The 20,594-nt window shown below is 51.4% G+C and overlaps 1 protein-coding gene across 1 annotated transcript; it reads left to right on the forward strand.

Annotated features, from left to right (window-relative positions):
- Positions 1-11,771: 11,771 nt before the first annotated feature.
- Positions 11,772-20,077, forward strand: LOC137377826 (uncharacterized). The gene is made up of 2 exons (XM_068047904.1): positions 11,772-11,971; positions 18,586-20,077. The coding sequence occupies exons 1-2, from the start codon at positions 11,772-11,774 to the stop codon at positions 20,075-20,077; spliced, it is 1,692 nt and encodes a 563-aa protein (XP_067904005.1).
- Positions 20,078-20,594: the final 517 nt, after the last annotated feature.

Consider the following 20,594-nt stretch of genomic DNA (forward strand, 5'->3'; position numbering starts at 1 on the left):
AGTACTGACCCTCTAACAGTGCAGTGACTCCTCAGTACTGACCCTCTAACAGTGCAGCACTCCCTCAGTGCTGACTCTCTGACAGTGCAGCACCCTCTCAGTACTGACCCTCTGACAGTGCAGCGACTCCCTCAGTACTGACCCTCTGACAGTGCAGCACTCCCTCAGTACTGACCCTCTGACAGTGCAGCGGCTTGCTCAGTACTGACCCTCTGACAGTGCAGCACTCCCTCAGTGCTGACTCTGACAGTGCAGCACCCTCTCAGTACTGACCCTCTGACAGTGCAGTGACTCCTCAGTACTGACCCTCTGACAGTGCAGCACTCCCTCATTATTGACCCTCTGACAGTGCAGCACTCCCTCAGTACTGACCCTCTGACAGTGCAGCACTCCCTCAGTACTGACCCTCTAACAGAGCAGCACTCCGTCAGTACTGACCCTCTGACAGTGCAGCACTCCCTCAGTACTGACCCTCTGACAGTGCAGCACTCCCTCAGTACTGAGCCTCTAACAGTTCAGCACTCGCTCAGTACGGACCCTCTGACAGTGCAGCACTCACTCAGTACTGACCTTCTGACAGTGCAGCACTCCCTCAGTACTGACCCTCTGACAGTGCAGCACTCCCTCAGTACGGACCCTCTGACAGTGCAGCAACTCCTCAGTACAGACCCTCTAACGCTGCAGCACTCCCTCAGTACAGACCCTCGAACAGTGCAGCACTCTCTCAGTACTGACCCTCTGACAGTGCAGCGACTCCTCAGTACTATCCCTCTGACAGTGCAGCACTCCCTCAGTACTGACCCTCTGACAGTGCAGCACTCCCTCAGTACTGACCCTCTGACAGTGCAGCGACTCCTCAGTACTGACCCTCTGACAGTGCAGCACTCCCTCAGTACTGACCCTCTGACAGTGCAGCGACTCCCTCAGTACTGATCCTCTGACAGTGCAGCACTCCCTCAGTACTGACCCTCTCACAGTGCAGCATTCCCTCAGTACTGACCCTCTGACAGTGCAGCGACTCCTCAGTACTGACCCTCTGACAGTGCAGCAACTCCTCAGTACTGACCCTCTGACAGTGCAGCACTCCTTCAGTACTGACCCTCTGACAGTGCAGCACTCCCACAGTACTGACCCTCTGACAGTGCAGCGACTCCCTCAGTACTGACCCTCTGACAATGCAGCACTCCCTCAGTACTGACCCTCTGACAGTGCAGCGACTCCCTCAGTACTGACCCTCTGACAGTGCAGCGACTCCTCAGTACTGACCCTCTGACAGTGCAGCACTCCCTCATTACTGACCCTCTGACAGTGCAGCACTCCCTCAGTACTGCCCCTCTGACAGTGCAGCGACTCCCTCATTACTGACCCTCTGACAGTGCAGCACTCCCTCATTACTGACCCTCTGACAGTGCAGCACTCCCTCAGTACTGACCCTCTGACAGTGCAGCTCTCTCTCAGTACTGACCCTCTAACATTGCAGCGACTCCTCAGTACTGACCCTCTGAGTGCAGCGACTCCTCAGTACTGACCCTCTGACAGTGCAGCACTCCCTCAGTACTGACCCTCTGACAGTGCAGCACTCCCTCAGTACTGACCCTCTGACAGTGCAGCGACTCCCTCAGTACTGACCCTCTGACAGTGCAGCGACTCCTCAGTACTGACCCTCTGACAGTGCAGCAACTCCTCAGTACTGACCCTCTGACAGTGCAGCACTCCTTCAGTACTGACCCTCTGACAGTGCAGCACTCCCTCAGTACTGACCCTCTGCCCGTGCAGCGACTCCCTCAGTACTGACCCTCTGACAGTGCAGCACTCCCTCAGTACTGACCCTCTGACAGTGCAGCGACTCCCTCAGTACTGACCCTCTGACAGTGCAGCGACTCCTCAGTACTGACCCTCTGACACTGCAGCGACTCCTCAGTACTGACCCTCTGACAGTGCAGCAATCCCTCAGTACTGACCCTCCGACAGTGCAGCACTCCCTCAGTACTGACCGTCTGATAATGCAACACTCCCTCAGTACTGACCCTCTAACAGTGCTGCACTCCCTCAGTACTGACCCTCTAACATTGCAGCGACTCCTCAGTACTGACCCTCTGACAGTGCAGCACTCCCTCAGTACTGACCCTCTAACAGTTCAGCACTCCCCCAGTACTGACCTTCGAACAGTGCAGTGACTCCCTCAATACTGACCCTCTAACATTGCAGTGACGCCTCAGTACTGACCCTCTGACAGTGCAGCAATCCCTCAGTACTGACCGTCTGATAATGCAACACTCCCTCAGTACTGACCCTCTGACAGTGCAGCACTCCCTCAGTACTGACCCTCTGACAGTGCAGCACTCCCTCAGTACTGACCCTCTGACAGTGCAGCGACTCCCTCAGTACTGACCCTCTGACAGTGCAGCGACTCCTCAGTACTGACCCTCTGACAGTGCAGCACTCCCTCAGTACTGATCCTCTGACAGTGCAGCACTCCCTCAGTACTGACCCTCTGACAGTGCAGCATTCCCTCAGTACTGACCCTCTGACAGTGCAGCGACTCCTCAGTACTGACCCTCTGACAGTGCAGCAACTCCTCAGTACTGACCCTCTGACAGTGCAGCACTCCTTCAGTACTGACCCTCTGACGGTGCAGCACTCCCACAGTACTGACGCTCTGACAGTGCAGCGACTCCCTCAGTACTGACCCTCTGACAGTGCAGCACTCCCTCAGTACTGACCCTCTAACATTGCAGCGACTCCTCAGTACTGACCCTCTGAGTGCAGCGACTCCTCAGTACTGACCCTCTGACAGTGCAGCACTCCCTCAGTACTGACCCTCTGACAGTGCAGCGACTTCTCAGTGCTGACCCTCTGACAGTGCAGCACTCCCTCAGTACTGACCCTCTGACAGTGCAGCACTCCCTCAGTACTGACCCTCTGACAGTGCAGCGACTCCCTCAGTACTGACCCTCTGACAGTGCAGCGACTCCTCAGTACTGACCCTCTGACAGTGCAGCAACTCCTCAGTACTGACCCTCTGACAGTGCACCACTCCTTCAGTACTGACCCTCTGACAGTGCAGCACTCCCTCAGTACTGACCCTCTGCCAGTGCAGCGACTCCCTCAGTACTGACCCTCTGACAGTGCAGCACTCCCTCAGTACTGACCCTCTGACAGTGCAGCGACTCCCTCAGTACTGACCCTCTGACAGTGCAGCGACTCCTCAGTACTGACCCTCTGACACTGCAGCGACTCCTCAGTACTGACCCTCTGACAGTGCAGCACTCCCTCAGTACTGACCCTCTAACCGTGCAGCACTCCCTCAGTACTGACCCTCTGACAGTGCAGTGACTCCTCAGTACTGACCCTCTGACAGTGCAGCACTCCCTCATTACTGACCCTCTGACAGTGCAGCACTCCCTCAGTACTGACCCTATGACAGTGCAACGACTCCCTCAGTACTGACCCTCTGACAGTGCAGCACTCCCTCAGTACTGATCCTCTGACAGTGCAGCACTCCCTCAGGACTGACCCTCTAACATTGCAGCGACTCCTCATTACTGACCCTCTGACAGTGCAGCGACTCCTCAGTACTGACCCTCTGACAGTGCAGCACTCCCTCAGTACTGACCCTCTGAAAGTGCAGCGACTCCTCAGTACTGACCCTCTGACAGTGCAGCACTCCCTCAGTACTGACCCTCTGACAGTGCAGCACTCCCTCAGGACTGACCCTCTGACAGTGCAGCACTCCCTCAGTAATGACCCTCTGACAGTGCAGCGACTCCCTCAGTACTGACCCTCTGACAGTGCAGCGACTCCTCAGTACTGACCCTCTGACAGTGCAGCAACTCAGTACTGACCCTCTGACAGTGCAGCACTCCTTCAGTACTGACCCTCTGACAGTGCAGCCCTCCCTCAGTACTGACCCTCTGACAGTGCAGCGACTCCCTCAGTACTGACCCTCTGACAGTGCAGCACTCCCTCAGTACTGACCCTCCCACAGTGCTACGCTTCCTCAGTACTGACCCTCCGACAGTGCAGCACACCCTCAGTACTGACCGTCCGACAGTGCAGCAATCCCTCAGTACTGACCCTCTAACAGTGCAGCGACTTCTCAGTACTGACCCTCTGACAGTGCAGCGACTCCCTCAGTACTGACCCTCTAACAGTGCAGTGACTCCTCAGTACTGACCCTCTAACAGTGCAGCACTCCCTCAGTGCTGACTCTCTGACAGTGCAGCACCCTCTCAGTACTGACCCTCTGACAGTGCAGCGACTCCCTCAGTACTGACCCTCTGACAGTGCAGCACTCCCTCAGTACTGACCCTCTGACAGTGCAGCGGCTCGCTCAGTACTGACCCTCTAACAGTGCAGCACTCCCTCAGTGCTGACTCTCTGACAGTGCAGCACCCTCTCAGTACTGACCCTCTGACAGTGCAGTGACTCCTCAGTACTGACCCTCTGACAGTGCAGCACTCCCTCATTATTGACCCTCTGACAGTGCAGCACTCCCTCAGTACTGACCCTCTGACAGTGCAGCACTCCCTCAGTACTGACCCTCTAACAGTGCAGCACTCCCTCAGTACCGACCCTCTGACAGTGCAGCACTCCCTCAGTACTGACCCTCTGACAGTGCAGCACTCCCTCAGTACTGAGCCTCTAACAGTGCAGCACTCGCTCAGTACGGACCCTCTGACAGTGCAGCACTCACTCAGTACTGACCTTCTGACAGTGCAGCACTCCCTCAGTACTGACCTCTGACAGTGCAGCACTCCCTCAGTACGGACCCTCTGACAGTGCAGCGACTCCTCAGTACTATCCCTCTGACAGTGCAGCACTCCCTCAGTACTGACCCTCTGACAGTGCAGCGACTCCTCAGTAGACCCTCTGACAGTGCAGCAACTCCTCTGTACTGACCCTCTGACAGTGCAGCACTCCTTCAGTACTGACCCTCTGACAGTGCAGCACTCCCTCAGCACTGACCCTCTGCCAGTGCAGCGACTCCCTCAGTACTGACCCTCTGACAGTGCAGCACTCCCTCAGTACTGACCCTCTGACAGTGCAGCGACTCCCTCAGTACTGACCCTCTGACAGTGCAGCGACTCCTCAGTACTGACCCTCTGACACTGCAGCGACTCCTCAGTACCGACCCTCTGACAGTGCAGCACTCCCTCAGTACTGACCCTCTAACCGTGCAGCACTCCCTCAGTACTGACCGTCTGATAATGCAACACTCCCTCAGTACTGACCCTCGAACATTGCAGTACTCCCTCAGTACTGACCCTGTAACAGTGCAGCACTCCCTCCGTACTGACCCTCTAACATTGCAGCGACTCCTCCGTACTGACCCTCTGACAGTGCAGCACTCCCTCAGTACTGACCGTCTGATAATGCAACACTCCCTCAGTACTGTCCCTCTAACAGTTCAGCACTCCCCCAGTACTGATTTTCTAACAGTGCAGTGACTCCCTCAATACTGACCCTCTAACATTGCAGCGACGCCTCAGTACTGACCCTCTGACAGTGCAGCAATCCCTCAGTACTGACCGTCTGATAATGCAACACTCCCTCAGTATGTCCCTCCAACAGTACAGCACTCCCTCAGTACTGACCTTCTAACAGTGCAGTGACTCCCTCAGTACTGACCCTCTAACATTGCAGCGACTCCTCAGTACTGACCCTCCGACAGTGCAGCACTCCCTCAGTACTGTCCCTCTAACAGTGCAGCACTCCCTCAGTAATGACCCTCTGACAGTGCAGCACTCCCTCAGTACTGACCCTCTAAACGTGCAGCAACTCCTCAGTACTGACCCTCTAACAGTACAGCAACTCCTCAGTACTGACCCTCTGACAGTGCAGCACTCCCTCAGTACTGACCCTCTGACAGTGCAGCACTCCTCAGTACTGACCCTCGAACAGTGCAGAAACTCCTCAGTACTGACCCTCTGACAGTGCAGCAACTCCTCATTACTGACCCTCTGACAGTGCAGCACTCCCTCAGTAATGACCCTCTGACAGTGCAGCAACTCCTCAGTACTGATCCTCTGACAGTGAAGCACTCCCTCAGTAATGACCCTCTTACATTGCAGCAACTCCTCAGTACTGATCCTCTGACAGTGAAGCAACTCCTCATTACTGACCCTCTGACAGTGCAGCACTCCCTCAGTAATGACCCTCTTACATTGCAGCAACTCCTCAGTACTGATCCTCTGACAGTGAAGCACTCCCTCAGTAATGACCCTCTGAAAGTGCAGCAACTCCTTAGTACTGACCCTCTGACAGTGCAGCACTCCCTCAGTACTGACCCTCTAACAGTGCAGCGACTCCCTCAGTACTGACCCTCTGACAGTGCAGCATCTCCTCAGTACTGACCCTCTAACAGTGCAGTGACTCCTCAGTACTGACGCTCTGACAGTGCAGCACTCCCTCAATACTGACCCTCTGACAGTGCAGCACTCCCTCAGTACTGACGCTCTGACAGTGCAGTGACTCCTCAGTACTGACCCTCTAACAGTGCAGTGACTCCTCAGTACTGACCCTCTGACAGTGCAGCACTCCCTCAGTACTGACGCTCTAACAGTGAAGCAACTCCTCAGTACTGACGCTCTGACAGTGCAGCACTCCCTCAGTACTGACGCTCTAACAGTGAAGCAACTCCTCAGTACTGACGCTCTGACAGTGCAGCAACTCCTCAGTACTGACCCTCTAACAGTGCAGTGACTCCTCAGTACTGACCCTCTGACAGTGCAGCACTCCCTCAGTACTGACGCTCTAACAGTGAAGCAACTCCTCAGTACTGACGCTCTGACAGTGCAGCACTCCCTCAGTACTGACGCTCTAACAGTGCAGCAACTCCTCAGTACTGACCCTCTAACAGTGCAGTGACTCCTCAGTACTGATCCTCTGACAGTGAAGCAACTCCTCATTACTGACCCTCTGACAGTGCAGCACTCCCTCAGTACTGACCCTCTGACAGTGAAGCACTCCCTCAGTAATGACCCTCTTACATTGCAGCAACTCCTCAGTACTGATCCTCTGACAGTGAAGCACTCCCTCAGTAATGACCCTCTGAAAGTGCAGCAACTCCTTAGTACTGACCCTCTGACAGTGCAGCACTCCCTCAGTACTGACCCTCTGACAGTGCAGCAACTCCTCAGTACTGACCCTCTGACAGTGCAGCATCTCCTCAGTACTGACCCTCTGACAGTGCAGTGACTCCTCAGTACTGACGCTCTGACAGTGCAGCACTCCCTCAATACTGACCCTCTGACAGTGCAGCACTCCCTCAGTACTGACGCTCTAACAGTGCAGCAACTCCTCAGTACTGACCCTCTAACAGTGCAGTGACTCCTCAGTACTGACGCTCTGACAGTGCAGCACTCCCTCAGTACTGACGCTCTGACAGTGCAGCATTCCTCAGTACTGACGCTCTGACAGAGCAGCACTCCCTCAGTACTGACGCTCTGACAGTGCAGCACTCCCTCAGTACTGACGCTCTGACAGTGCAGCATTCCTCAGTACTGACGCTCTGACAGTGCAGCATTCCTCAGTACTGACCCTCTGACAGAGCAGCACTCCCTCAGTACTGACGCTCTGACAGTGCAGCACTCCCTCAGTACTGACCCTCTGACAGTGCAGCACTCCCTCAGTACTGACCCTCTGACAGTGCAGCACTCCCTCAGTACTGACGCTCTAACAGTGAAGCAACTCCTCAGTACTGACGCTCTGACAGTGCAGCACTCCCTCAGTACTGACCCTCTGACAGTGCAGCACTCCCTCAGTACTGACCCTCTGACAGTGCAGCACTCCCTCAGTACTGACGCTCTAACAGTGAAGCAACTCCTCAGTACTGACGCTCTGACAGTGCAGCACTCCCTCAGTACTGACCCTCTGACAGTGCAGCACTCCCTCAGTACTGACCCTCTGACAGTGCAGCACTCCCTCAGTACTGACGCTCTAACAGTGAAGCAACTCCTCAGTACTGACGCTCTGACAGTGCAGCACTCCCTCAGTACTGACCCTCTGACAGTGCAGCACTCCCTCAGTACTGACCCTTTGACAGTGCAGCACTCCCTCAGTACTGACGCTCTAACAGTGAAGCAACTCCTCAGTACTGACCCTCTAACAGTGCAGTGAGTCCTCAGTACTGACCCTCTGACAGTGCAGCACTCCCTCAGTACTGACCCTCTGACAGTGCAGCACTCCCTCAGTACTGACCCTCTGACAGTGCAGCACTCCCTCAGTAATGACCCTCTGACAGTGCAGCAACTCCTCAGTACTGATCCTCTGACAGTGAAGCACTCCCTCAGTAATGACCCTCTTACATTGCAGCAACTCCTCAGTACTGATCCTCTGACAGTGAAGCAACTCCTCATTACTGACCCTCTGACAGTGCAGCACTCCCTCAGTAATGACCCTCTTACATTGCAGCAACTCCTCAGTACTGATCCTCTGACAGTGAAGCACTCCCTCAGTAATGACCCTCTGAAAGTGCAGCAACTCCTTAGTACTGACCCTCTGACAGTGCAGCACTCCCTCAGTACTGACCCTCTAACAGTGCAGCGACTCCCTCAGTACTGACCCTCTGACAGTGCAGCATCTCCTCAGTACTGACCCTCTAACAGTGCAGTGACTCCTCAGTACTGACGCTCTGACAGTGCAGCACTCCCTCAATACTGACCCTCTGACAGTGCAGCACTCCCTCAGTACTGACGCTCTGACAGTGCAGTGACTCCTCAGTACTGACCCTCTAACAGTGCAGTGACTCCTCAGTACTGACCCTCTGACAGTGCAGCACTCCCTCAGTACTGACGCTCTAACAGTGAAGCAACTCCTCAGTACTGACGCTCTGACAGTGCAGCACTCCCTCAGTACTGACGCTCTAACAGTGAAGCAACTCCTCAGTACTGACGCTCTGACAGTGCAGCAACTCCTCAGTACTGACCCTCTAACAGTGCAGTGACTCCTCAGTACTGACCCTCTGACAGTGCAGCACTCCCTCAGTACTGACGCTCTAACAGTGAAGCAACTCCTCAGTACTGACGCTCTGACAGTGCAGCACTCCCTCAGTACTGACGCTCTAACAGTGCAGCAACTCCTCAGTACTGACCCTCTAACAGTGCAGTGACTCCTCAGTACTGATCCTCTGACAGTGAAGCAACTCCTCATTACTGACCCTCTGACAGTGCAGCACTCCCTCAGTACTGACCCTCTGACAGTGAAGCACTCCCTCAGTAATGACCCTCTTACATTGCAGCAACTCCTCAGTACTGATCCTCTGACAGTGAAGCACTCCCTCAGTAATGACCCTCTGAAAGTGCAGCAACTCCTTAGTACTGACCCTCTGACAGTGCAGCACTCCCTCAGTACTGACCCTCTGACAGTGCAGCAACTCCTCAGTACTGACCCTCTGACAGTGCAGCATCTCCTCAGTACTGACCCTCTGACAGTGCAGTGACTCCTCAGTACTGACGCTCTGACAGTGCAGCACTCCCTCAATACTGACCCTCTGACAGTGCAGCACTCCCTCAGTACTGACGCTCTAACAGTGCAGCAACTCCTCAGTACTGACCCTCTAACAGTGCAGTGACTCCTCAGTACTGACGCTCTGACAGTGCAGCACTCCCTCAGTACTGACGCTCTGACAGTGCAGCATTCCTCAGTACTGACGCTCTGACAGAGCAGCACTCCCTCAGTACTGACGCTCTGACAGTGCAGCACTCCCTCAGTACTGACGCTCTGACAGTGCAGCATTCCTCAGTACTGACGCTCTGACAGTGCAGCATTCCTCAGTACTGACCCTCTGACAGAGCAGCACTCCCTCAGTACTGACGCTCTGACAGTGCAGCACTCCCTCAGTACTGACCCTCTGACAGTGCAGCACTCCCTCAGTACTGACCCTCTGACAGTGCAGCACTCCCTCAGTACTGACGCTCTAACAGTGAAGCAACTCCTCAGTACTGACGCTCTGACAGTGCAGCACTCCCTCAGTACTGACCCTCTGACAGTGCAGCACTCCCTCAGTACTGACCCTCTGACAGTGCAGCACTCCCTCAGTACTGACGCTCTAACAGTGAAGCAACTCCTCAGTACTGACGCTCTGACAGTGCAGCACTCCCTCAGTACTGACCCTCTGACAGTGCAGCACTCCCTCAGTACTGACCCTCTGACAGTGCAGCACTCCCTCAGTACTGACGCTCTAACAGTGAAGCAACTCCTCAGTACTGACGCTCTGACAGTGCAGCACTCCCTCAGTACTGACCCTCTGACAGTGCAGCACTCCCTCAGTACTGACCCTTTGACAGTGCAGCACTCCCTCAGTACTGACGCTCTAACAGTGAAGCAACTCCTCAGTACTGACCCTCTAACAGTGCAGTGAGTCCTCAGTACTGACCCTCTGACAGTGCAGCACTCCCTCAGTACTGACCCTCTGACAGTGCAGCACTCCCTCAGTACTGACCCTCTGACAGTGCAGCACTCCCTCAGTACTGACCCTCTGACAGTGCAGCACTCCCTCAGTACTGACCCTCTGACAGTGCAGCACTCCCTCAGTATTTTTGATGCTGTACTGAAGTAGCAGTCCAGACTTTTATGCTGAAATCCTGGACTGGAACTTGAACGTACAACCCCACTGAGCCACAACTGACAAGCATCCAGAGTGCATTTATATAGAGTCTTTCACCTCCTCAGGGCATCCCAAAGTGCTCCACAGCCAATGAGATACTTTTGAAGTGTCGTCACAATTACAATGTATCCAAGTATGGTCAGTAATTTGTGTGCAACAAGTCCCCATAAAGAACAATGCAATAAAATGAAATTATAGAATAGAATCATAGAATGGTTGCAGCACAGAAGGAGGCCATTCAGCCCATTGTGTCTGTGTTGCCTCTCTGCAAGAGCACAGCAGCTAGTCCTGCTCGCCCGCCCTTTCTCTAAAGCCCTGCAAATTTTATCTCCTTAGGTGCTTATCCAATTCCCTATTGAAGGCCTCGATTGAATGTGTCTCCACCACACTCTCAGGCAGTGCATTCCAGATCCTCATATTGGGAAGGCGGAAGCCATTCCCTTTGGACCCCACCACAAACTCTGTTCCCTCGCCATAGATTTCATGCCTCTCCTGGCCACTGTCTCAGGCTCAGCTTACTATTCACAACCTTGGTGCCCTATATGACCCTGAGCTTAGCTTCCAATCGGCTTATTCTGTTCATCACAAAGTCCACCTTATTTCACCACTATAACATTGTCCACCTTTGCCCCTGCCTCAGCACATCTGCTGCTGAAACCTGCATCCATGCCTTTCTTACCTATAGATTTGACTATTCCCATGCTCTGCTGGCAGTCCAGCCTACTATTGCCCATCTTCCATAACATAGCTCATCTAAAACTCTGCTGCCTCTATCCTGTCTTGCACTAAGTCCCCTTCCCCCATCATCCCAGTTGTTGCTGACCTACATTGGCCTCACCTACCAACGTCTCAATTTTAAAATTCACATCCTTGTTTCAAATCCCTCAAAGGCCCTCTCTATCACTGTCACCTCCCCCAGCCCTGTAACCCTCTGGGATCTCTGTGCTCTTCCAATTCTGGCCTCTTGAGCTTCCCTGATTTTAATCGCTCCGCCATTGTCGTCCGTGCCTTCAGCTGCCTGGACCCTAAGCTCTGGAATTCCCGGCCTAAAGCTCTCCCCTTCTTTCTCCTCCTTTAAATCTACCTCTTTGACCAAGCTTTTCGTCATCTGCCCTAATAGATGGTGTGGTGTCAATTTTACTACATTAAGGACACTACGGAAATGCAAGATGCTGTACAGTTCATCTGTTTTAGTAATGATGGCCAAGACATTGAGACAACTTTTCTTCAAACAATCTTTTACATCCACCTGAGAGGGCAGATAGGTTTAATACCACTTCTGAAAGATAGCACCATTGACAGTGCAGCATTCCCTCAATACTGCACCATGACTGCCAGCCTAGATTACGTGCTCAAGACTTTGTAGTGTGGCTTGAATCCACACCATTTTTTTAATTTTTTCATTGGATGTGGGCATTGCTGGCAAGGTCAGAATTTGTTCCCCATCCTTAATTGCCCTTGACAACTGAGTGGCTTGCTAGGCCATTTCAGAGGGCAGTTAAGAGTCAACCACATTGCTGTGAGTTCGGAGTCACATGTAGGCCAGACCAGGTAATGATGGCAGATTTCCTTCCCTAAAGGACATTAGTATTTGACTATTTGACTTGGAGGTAAGAATGCTTCCTACTGAGCTAAGCTGACACACAGTGGACTTGGTCACAGGCTCGGGAGGAAATTGGACCTAACGAGAGAAATGAGAGCCAGAATTTTTTGTGTGTACAATTCTGGTACGTAGATAAAAGATGGATTTTGTTAGTACATAGCCCCAGCTCTTTGATGAGTATAAAAGTGCCTTTAAATGTTTTGAAAGAAGAATATAGTTTAATGGGCCTTTGTATTACTGAGGTTTTAGACTTCACTATTCTAATCTATTCCAGGTTTTGATCAATTGTGGTGTGAAGGAATTCCTCTTGACAACATAAAATTCAGCATTCTTTTCACAGTATGGTTGCTTGGCAGGCGAAATGCCAAATGTTTAAACACCCCCAGACCTCCAGCTCACTACTAGCATTTTCTACACCATTCAAAGAGCATGAATGTTGCCTCTTTTAGCTTGTATTGTGCAATATCCTGAACTGTCCTTATTTAGTTTTATCTGCCACTGTCCTGTCAATTTGCACATTTTAGCTAACACATTTTGTTAGCTCTGTAACTCGATTGTCCCCCCCCCGTCAGTGTAGTTTGGTATTGTTTGTGAACTTTGCAGCTCGCTGTGGATTTCTGAATCCCAGTTGTTGATGTAAATATATACTGAAGTGTTGCAGCACTGATCCCGCTTGCAATCCATTCAGAACCTTTCCATCACACCACAGCATTCTGCAGCCTTTCTCCCCACTGATTTCTTGGGTTTAGTGTGAATTCCCACAAGCTTGAGCTGATGTGGAGTAGTTTTCCCACAGAGAATTTTATTAAAACCTTTCTGGAAGTCTAGGTACACTTTCAATGACTTTCAACTTCAACGTCAAAGTCAATGGGAAGGATGATGGGGCTGACGGCGGTGGTGCGGGTGGGGAAGTGTAACAAGAAGTTGACCCATTACTGCCCCTGTATCAACCCTACTGAGGTTAAAGTACTATGTACCATGTTAAGGGTTTACTGCAGTCTATTTGTGATGTTATCACCTTAAAAAAAATCATCAGTGTCCCCTGTCTGCAGCACAGAGTCTGCTCGGCTCATGACTAACTGATTGCACTTGTAAGCTGGAGGCTGTAAATTGAAATCTCACAATTGACAGATGCCATTTTGAATTTGGTTTGTTTGTGTACTTGCATGGGGGGAAAACAACAATGAAAACAGAAATGATTGTTGGAAAAAGCAAACTGTGCCACGAATGCTATCAAGAAAGGGAGCCGCTCACCTTCACCCAGCCTGCAAGTAGGGATGGGCAATAAAAGCTATATTGCAAATCAGAGAATCACAGAATCACAGAATAATACAGTGCAGAAGAGGCCCTTCGGCCCATCGAGTCTGCACCGATGCATTAAAGACACCTGACCTGTCTACCTAATCCCATTTGCCAGCACTTGGCCCATAGCCTTGAATGTTATGACGTGCCAAGTGCTCATCCAGGTACTTTTTAAAGGATGTGAGGCAGCTCGCCTCTACCACCCTCCCAGGCAGGGCATTCCAGACCGTCACCACCCTCTGGGTAAAAAAGTTCTTCCTCAAATCCCCCTTAAACCTCCCGCCCCTCACCTTAAACTTGTGACCCCAAGTAATTGACCCTTCAACTAAGGGGAACAGCTTCTCCCTATCCACCCTGTCCATACCCCTCATAATCTTGTACACCTCGATCAGGTCACCCCTCAGTCTTCTCTGCTCCAGTGAAAACAACCCAAGCCTATCCAACCTCTCTTCATAGCTTAAATGTTCCATCCCAGGCAACATCCTGGTGAATTGCCTCTGCACCCCCTCCAATGCAATCACATCCTTCCTATAATGTGGCGACCAGAATTGCACACAGTACTCCAGCTGTGGCCTTCCCAAAGTTCTGTACAACTCCAACATGACCTCCCTGCTTTTATAATCTATGCCTCGATTGATAAAGGCAAGTGTCCCATATGCCTTTTTCACCACCCTATTAACCTGCCCTTCTGCCTTCAGAGATCTATGGACAAACACGCCAAGGTCCCTTTGTTCCTCGGAACTTCCCAATGTCAGGCCATTCATTGAATACTTCCATGTCACATTACTCCTTCCAAAGTGTATCACCTCACACTTTTCAGCGTTAAATTCCATCTGCCACTTTTCTGCCCAATTGACCATCCCGTCTGTATCTTCCTGTAACCCAAGACACTCCACCTCACTGTTAACCACTCGGCCAATCTTTGTGTCATCCACGAACTTACTGATCCTACCCCCCACATAGTCATCTATGTCGTTTATATAAATGACAAACAATAGGGAACCCAGCACAGATCCCTGTGGTACGCCACTGGACACTGGCTTCCAGTCACTAAAACAGCCGTCTGTCATCACTCTCTGTCTCCTACAGCTAAGCCAATTTTGAATCCACCTTATCAAGTTACCTTGTATCCCATGTGCATTTGCTTTCTTGATAAGTCTCCCATGTGGGACCTTGTCAAAGGCTTTGCTGAAATCCATGTAAACTACATCAACTGCACTACCCTCATCTACACACCTGGTCACATGCTCAAAAAATTCAATCAAATTTGTTAGGCATGACCTCCCTCTGACAAAGCCATGCTGACTATTCCTAATCAAATTTTGCCTCTCCAAGTGGAGATAGATTCTCTCCTTCAGAATTTTCTCCAATAGTTTCCCTACCACTGACGTGAGACTCACTGGTCTGTAGTTCCCTGGCTTATCTCTACAACCTTTCTTAAATAGTGGGACCACATTAGCTGTTCTCTAGTCGTCTGGCACCTCCCCTGTGGCCAGAGAGGAATTAAAAATTAGGGTCAGAGCCCCTGCAATCTCCACCCTCGCCTCCCACAGCATCCTGGGAAACAAATTGTCCGGACCTGGAGATTTGTCCACTTTTAAGCCTTCCAAAACCTCCAAGACCTTGTCACTCCCAATGACAATTTGCTCAAGAACCTCACAGTCTCTCTCTCTGAATTCCATATCTACATCCTCTTTCTCTTGGGTGAAGACAGATGCGAAGTATTCGTTCAACATCCTACCAATGTCCTCTGGCTCCACCCACAAATTTCCCCCTTGGTCCCTAACGGGTCCTACTCTTTCCCTGGTTATCCGCTACCCATTGATATAGAATATCTTGGGATTTTCCCTACTTTTACCAGCCAGAGCTTTCTCCTATCCCATCTTTGCTCTCCTAATTGCTTTCTTAAGCTCCATCCTACACTTTCTGTACTCCACTAATGCTGCCATTGATTTGCTCTCCTTGTATTTGCTAAAAGCCTCTCTTTTCCTTCTCATCATACCCTGAATGTTTCTGGTCATCCATGGTTCTCTGGGCTTGTTGCTCCTACCTAAATGTTCCCACATTCCAAATAAATGAAGCAGGGTGGATCTTGACTGCGTTTTATAGACCCTATTCCATTGGCAGATGGTTATTATTCTACAATACTCATTCAGTTTGCTTTTGATAATTGGTTCTGTTATTTACTGATAACTAATAAGGCTCCGTATTCTCCTAGGTTACATTTCATCATAAGATCATAAGAACTAGGAGCAGGAGTGGGCCGTCCGGCCCCTCGAGCCTGCTCCGCCATTCAATAAGATCATGGCTGATCTTTTCGTGGACTCAGATCCACTTACCCGCGCTCTCACCGTATCCCTTATTTCCTTTATTGTTCAAAAAGATACCTACCTTAGCTTTAAAGACGTTTACTGAAGAAGCGTCAACTACTTCACTGGGCAAGGAATTCCATAGATTAACAACCCTCTGGGTGAAGAAGTTCCTTCTTAATTCAGTCCTAAACCTGCTCCCTCTAATCTTGAGGCTATGCCCTCTTGTCCTAGCTTCACCTGCCAGTGGAAACATCCTCTCTACTTGTATCTTATCTATTCCCTTCATGATTTTATATGTTTCTATAAGATCCCCCCTCATTCTTCTGAACTCCAATGAATATAATCCCAATCTACTCAGTCTCTCCTCATAAGCCAACCCCCTCAACTCCGGAATCAACCTAGTGAACCTCCTCTGCACCCTCTCCAGTGCCAGTTTATCCTTTCTCAAGTAAGAAGACCAAAACTGCACACAGTACTCCAGGTGCGGCCTCACCAGTACCTTATACAGCTGCAACATAACCTCTCTGCTTTTAAACTCAATCCCTTCAGCAATGAAGGACAAAATTCCATTTGCCTTCCTAATTACTTGCTGTACCTGCAGACCAACCTTCTGCGATTCATGCACAAGGACACCCAGGTCCTTCTGCATAGCAGTATGCTGCAACTTTTTACCATTCAAGTAATAATCCTTTTTACTGTTACTCCTACCGAAATGAATGACCTCACATTTATTAACATTGTATTCCATCTGCCAGACCTTTGCCCACTCACTCAATGTATCTATGTTCCTCTGCAAAGTTTCACAGTCATCTGCACACTTTGCTCTGCCACTCATCTTAGTGTCATCTGCAAACTTTGACACCCTACACGTGGTCCCCAACTCCAAATCATCTATATAAATTGTAAATAATTGCGGTCCCAACACCGATCCCTGAGGCACACCACTAGTGACTGATTGCCAACCAGAATAGCACTCATTTATCCCCACTCTCTGCTTCCTGTTAGTCAACCAATCCTCTATCCATGCTAATACTTTACCCCTGACGCCATGCATCCTTATCTTATGCAGCAGCCTCTTGTGCGGCACCTTGTCGAAAGCCTTTTGGAAATCTAGGTACACCACATCCACTGGGTCCCCATTGTCCACCTTGCTTGTAATGTCATCATAGAATTCCAAAAGAATTGTCAAGCATGACCTGCCCTTCATGAACCCATGCTGCGTCTGCCCAACGGGACAATTTCTATCGAGATGCCCTGCTATTTCTTCCTTGATAATAGACTCAAGCATCTTCCCCACTACAGAGGTTAAGCTAATTGGTCTATAATTCCCCATCTTTTGTCTACCTCCCTTTTTAAACAGTGGCGTCACATCTGCTGTTTTCCAATCTGCTGGGACTACCCCAGAGTCCAGCGAATTTTGGAAAATTACCGTCAATGCACCTGCTATTTCTCCCGCCATCTCTTTTAGTACCCTGGGATGCATTCCATCAGGGCCAGGAGACTTATCAATCCTTAGCTCCATTAGCTTGCCCAACACTACCTCTTCCGTAATAATGATTGTTCCCAGGTCCTCACCTATGTTCGTCTCTTTGTCAATTACTGGCATGTTATTAATGTCCTCCACTGAGAAGACCGATACAAAATACCTGTTCAATGCCTCGGCCATTTCATCATATCCCATAACTAAATTCCCCTTCTCATCCTCTAAAGGACCAACGTTTACTTTAGCCACTCTTTTTCATTTTATATATTTATAGAAACTTTTGCTATCTGTCTTTATATTCTGTGATAGTTTTTTCTCATGTTCTATCTTACTTTTCTTTATCGCTCTTTTTGTGGCTTTCTGTTGACCTTTAAAGTTTTCCCAATCTTCTAGTTTCATGCTGCTTTTGGCCACTTTGTATGCCTTCTTTTTCAATTTGATAGCCTCCCTTATTTCCTTAGACACCCATGGCAGATTACCCCTTTTCTTCCAGTCCTTCCTTTTCACTGGAATATACTTTTGCTGAGCACTTTGAAAAATTGCTTTGAAAGTCCTCCACTGCTCGTCAACTGTCCCACCGTAAAATCTTTGTTTCCAGTCCACTTTAGCCAAGTCCTCCCTCATTCTATTGTAGTCCCCCTTGTTCAAGCGCAGGACCCTGGTATTGGATTTTATCTTCACACTCTCCATCTGTATTCTAAATTCAACCATACTGTGATCACTCCTTCCAAGAGGATCCCTAACCATGAGGTCATTAATTATTCCTTTCTCATTACATAGTACTAGATCGAGGATAGCTTGCTCCCTCGTCGTTTGTCAGCTGTGTTGGATATGTGTGTGTTATGTGAGCTTGGTTTCCAATTTAATGGGATTTTCCCAGCATTCAGTGACTCTCATGGGAACCAAGGCTAGGAGGAGGCCATTCAGCCCCTCAAGCCTTTAACACCATTTAATTAGATTATGGATGCTCTGTACCTCACCTCAAGCTACCTGACTTTGGTCCATATCCCATGAGACCCTTTCCCAAAAAAATCCATCAATGTCAGTCTTGAAATTTTTAATTGTCCCCCAGCATCCAGAGCCGTTTTGGGGGAGAGTTGCAGATTTCCACTACTCCTCAACAGCCTAGCTCGAATTTTATTGTTATGCTCCCTTATTCTGGACTTTCTCACCAGAAGAAATATTTTCTCTATTTAACACCTTTATCAGTGTAAACACCTTGATCATATCACCTCTCGTCCTGATATGGAGTGTGAAGTGGCTTACTGAAGCCCAGGTTCCTCCAGCCCAGCCCAGCCCACGTCAGCTCACCCAACCCCAGCTCACCCAACCCCAGCTCACCCAACCCCAGCTCACACAACCCCAGCTCACCCAACCCCCCCAGCTCACCCAACCCCAGCTCACCCAACCCCAGCTCACCCAATCCCAGCTCAACCAGCTCACCGAACCCCAGCTCACCCAACCCCAGCTCACACAACCCCAGCTCACCCAACCCCCCCAGCTCACCCAACCCCAGCTCACACAACCCCAGCTCACCCAACCCCCCCAGCTCACCGAACCCCAGCTCACCCAACCCCAGCTCACCCAACCCCAGCTCACCCAATCCCAGCTCAACCAGCTCACCGAACCGCAGCTCACCGAACCCCAGCTCACCCAACCCCAGCTCACACAACCCCAGCTCACCCAACCCCCCCAGCTCACCCAACCCCAGCTCACTCAACCCCAGCTCACCCAACCCCAGCTCACCCAACCCCAGCTCACCCAATCCCAGCTCAACCAGCTCACCGAACCCCAGCTCACCCAACCCCAGCTCACCCAGCCCCAACTCACACAACCCCAGCTCACCCAACCCCCCCAGCTCACCCAACCCCCCCAGCTCACCCAACCCCAGCTCACCCAACCCCAGCTCACCCAATCCCAGCTCACCCAATCCCAGCTCACCCAACCCCAGCTCACCCAATCCCAGCTCAACCAGCTCACCGAACCCCAGCCCACCCCAGCTCACCGAACCCCAGCTCAACCCACCCCAGCCCACCCCAGCTCACCCCACCCCAGCTCAACCCACCCCAGCTCACCCAACCCCAGCTCACCCAACCCCAGCTCACCCAATCCCAGCTCACCCAACCCCAGCTCACCCAATCCCAGCTCAACCAGCTCACCGAACCCCAGCCCACCCCAGCTCACCCAACCCCAGCTCACTCCTGCCCAGCACACCCAACCCCAGCTCAACCTACCCCAGCTCACCCAACCCCCCCAGCTCACCCCTGCCCAGCACACCCAACCCCAGCTCACCCAATCCCAGCTCAACCAGCTCACCGAACCCCAGCCCACCCAACCCCAGCTCACTCCTGCCCAGCACACCCAACCCCAGCTCAACCTACCCCAGCTCACCCAACCCCCCCAGCTCACCCCTGCCCAGCACACCCAACCCCAGCACACCCAACCCCAGCTCACCCAACACCCCCAGCTCACCCAACCCCAGCTCACCCCTGCCCAGCTCACCCAACCCCAGCTCACCCGGCCCCAGCTCACCCAACCCCCCCAGCTCACCCTGCCCCAGCTCACCCAACCCCAGCTCACTCCTGCCCAGCACACCCAACCACAGCTCACCCAACACCCCCAGCTCACCCAACCCCAGCTCACTCCTGCCTAGCTCACCCGACCCCAGCTCACCCAACCCCAGCTCACCCAACCCCCCCCAGCTCACCCAGCCCCAGCTCATGCCATCCCAGCCTAGTCCACCCCAGGCCACCCACTCTTCTGGGTGAAAGTATTGGAGGTGAACAAAGCCATGATTGACAGAAACTCCATTGGCCTACTGCCAGCGGGATATGTTACAACCACCGCTTACTAACTTGTGCAGCTACTGAGCAAAGGAGCAATACTGCCTAACCTACGTCTTTACTTCAATGCAGAATCAGCACCTTCCCCCACCCACAGCTTAGCCCATGGTCAAAGAGCTTGTGGAACATCTGCCGAACTCCTCAGGTGATGCACCAAGAGGCACTGAAAAGTCCCAAGAGGGATGGACTTCCACACAAAGCTGGATCTACAGGGCCCAGGAGACGGACAGAGCAAACGTTGTATTCTACTCATGTACGCTGGGCTCTTAGGTTCCAAGTTAAAACTGGGGCAACATAAAGCAGCTTAAGAAAATCAAATCTTATTTTAGTTCGAAGCAGTTGGTGTTTAATTATGCATCATCTCAGTTTGATAGAATTGTTCCATAGTGTTTTATTTGAACACATGCCCTTTACTGTAAGTGCTGAGCAAAGGAATAGTTAC

The sequence above is a fragment of the Heterodontus francisci genome, chromosome 15 (genome assembly GCF_036365525.1).
Source record: "Heterodontus francisci isolate sHetFra1 chromosome 15, sHetFra1.hap1, whole genome shotgun sequence".
In the NCBI taxonomy this organism is placed as follows: domain Eukaryota; kingdom Metazoa; phylum Chordata; class Chondrichthyes; order Heterodontiformes; family Heterodontidae; genus Heterodontus; species Heterodontus francisci.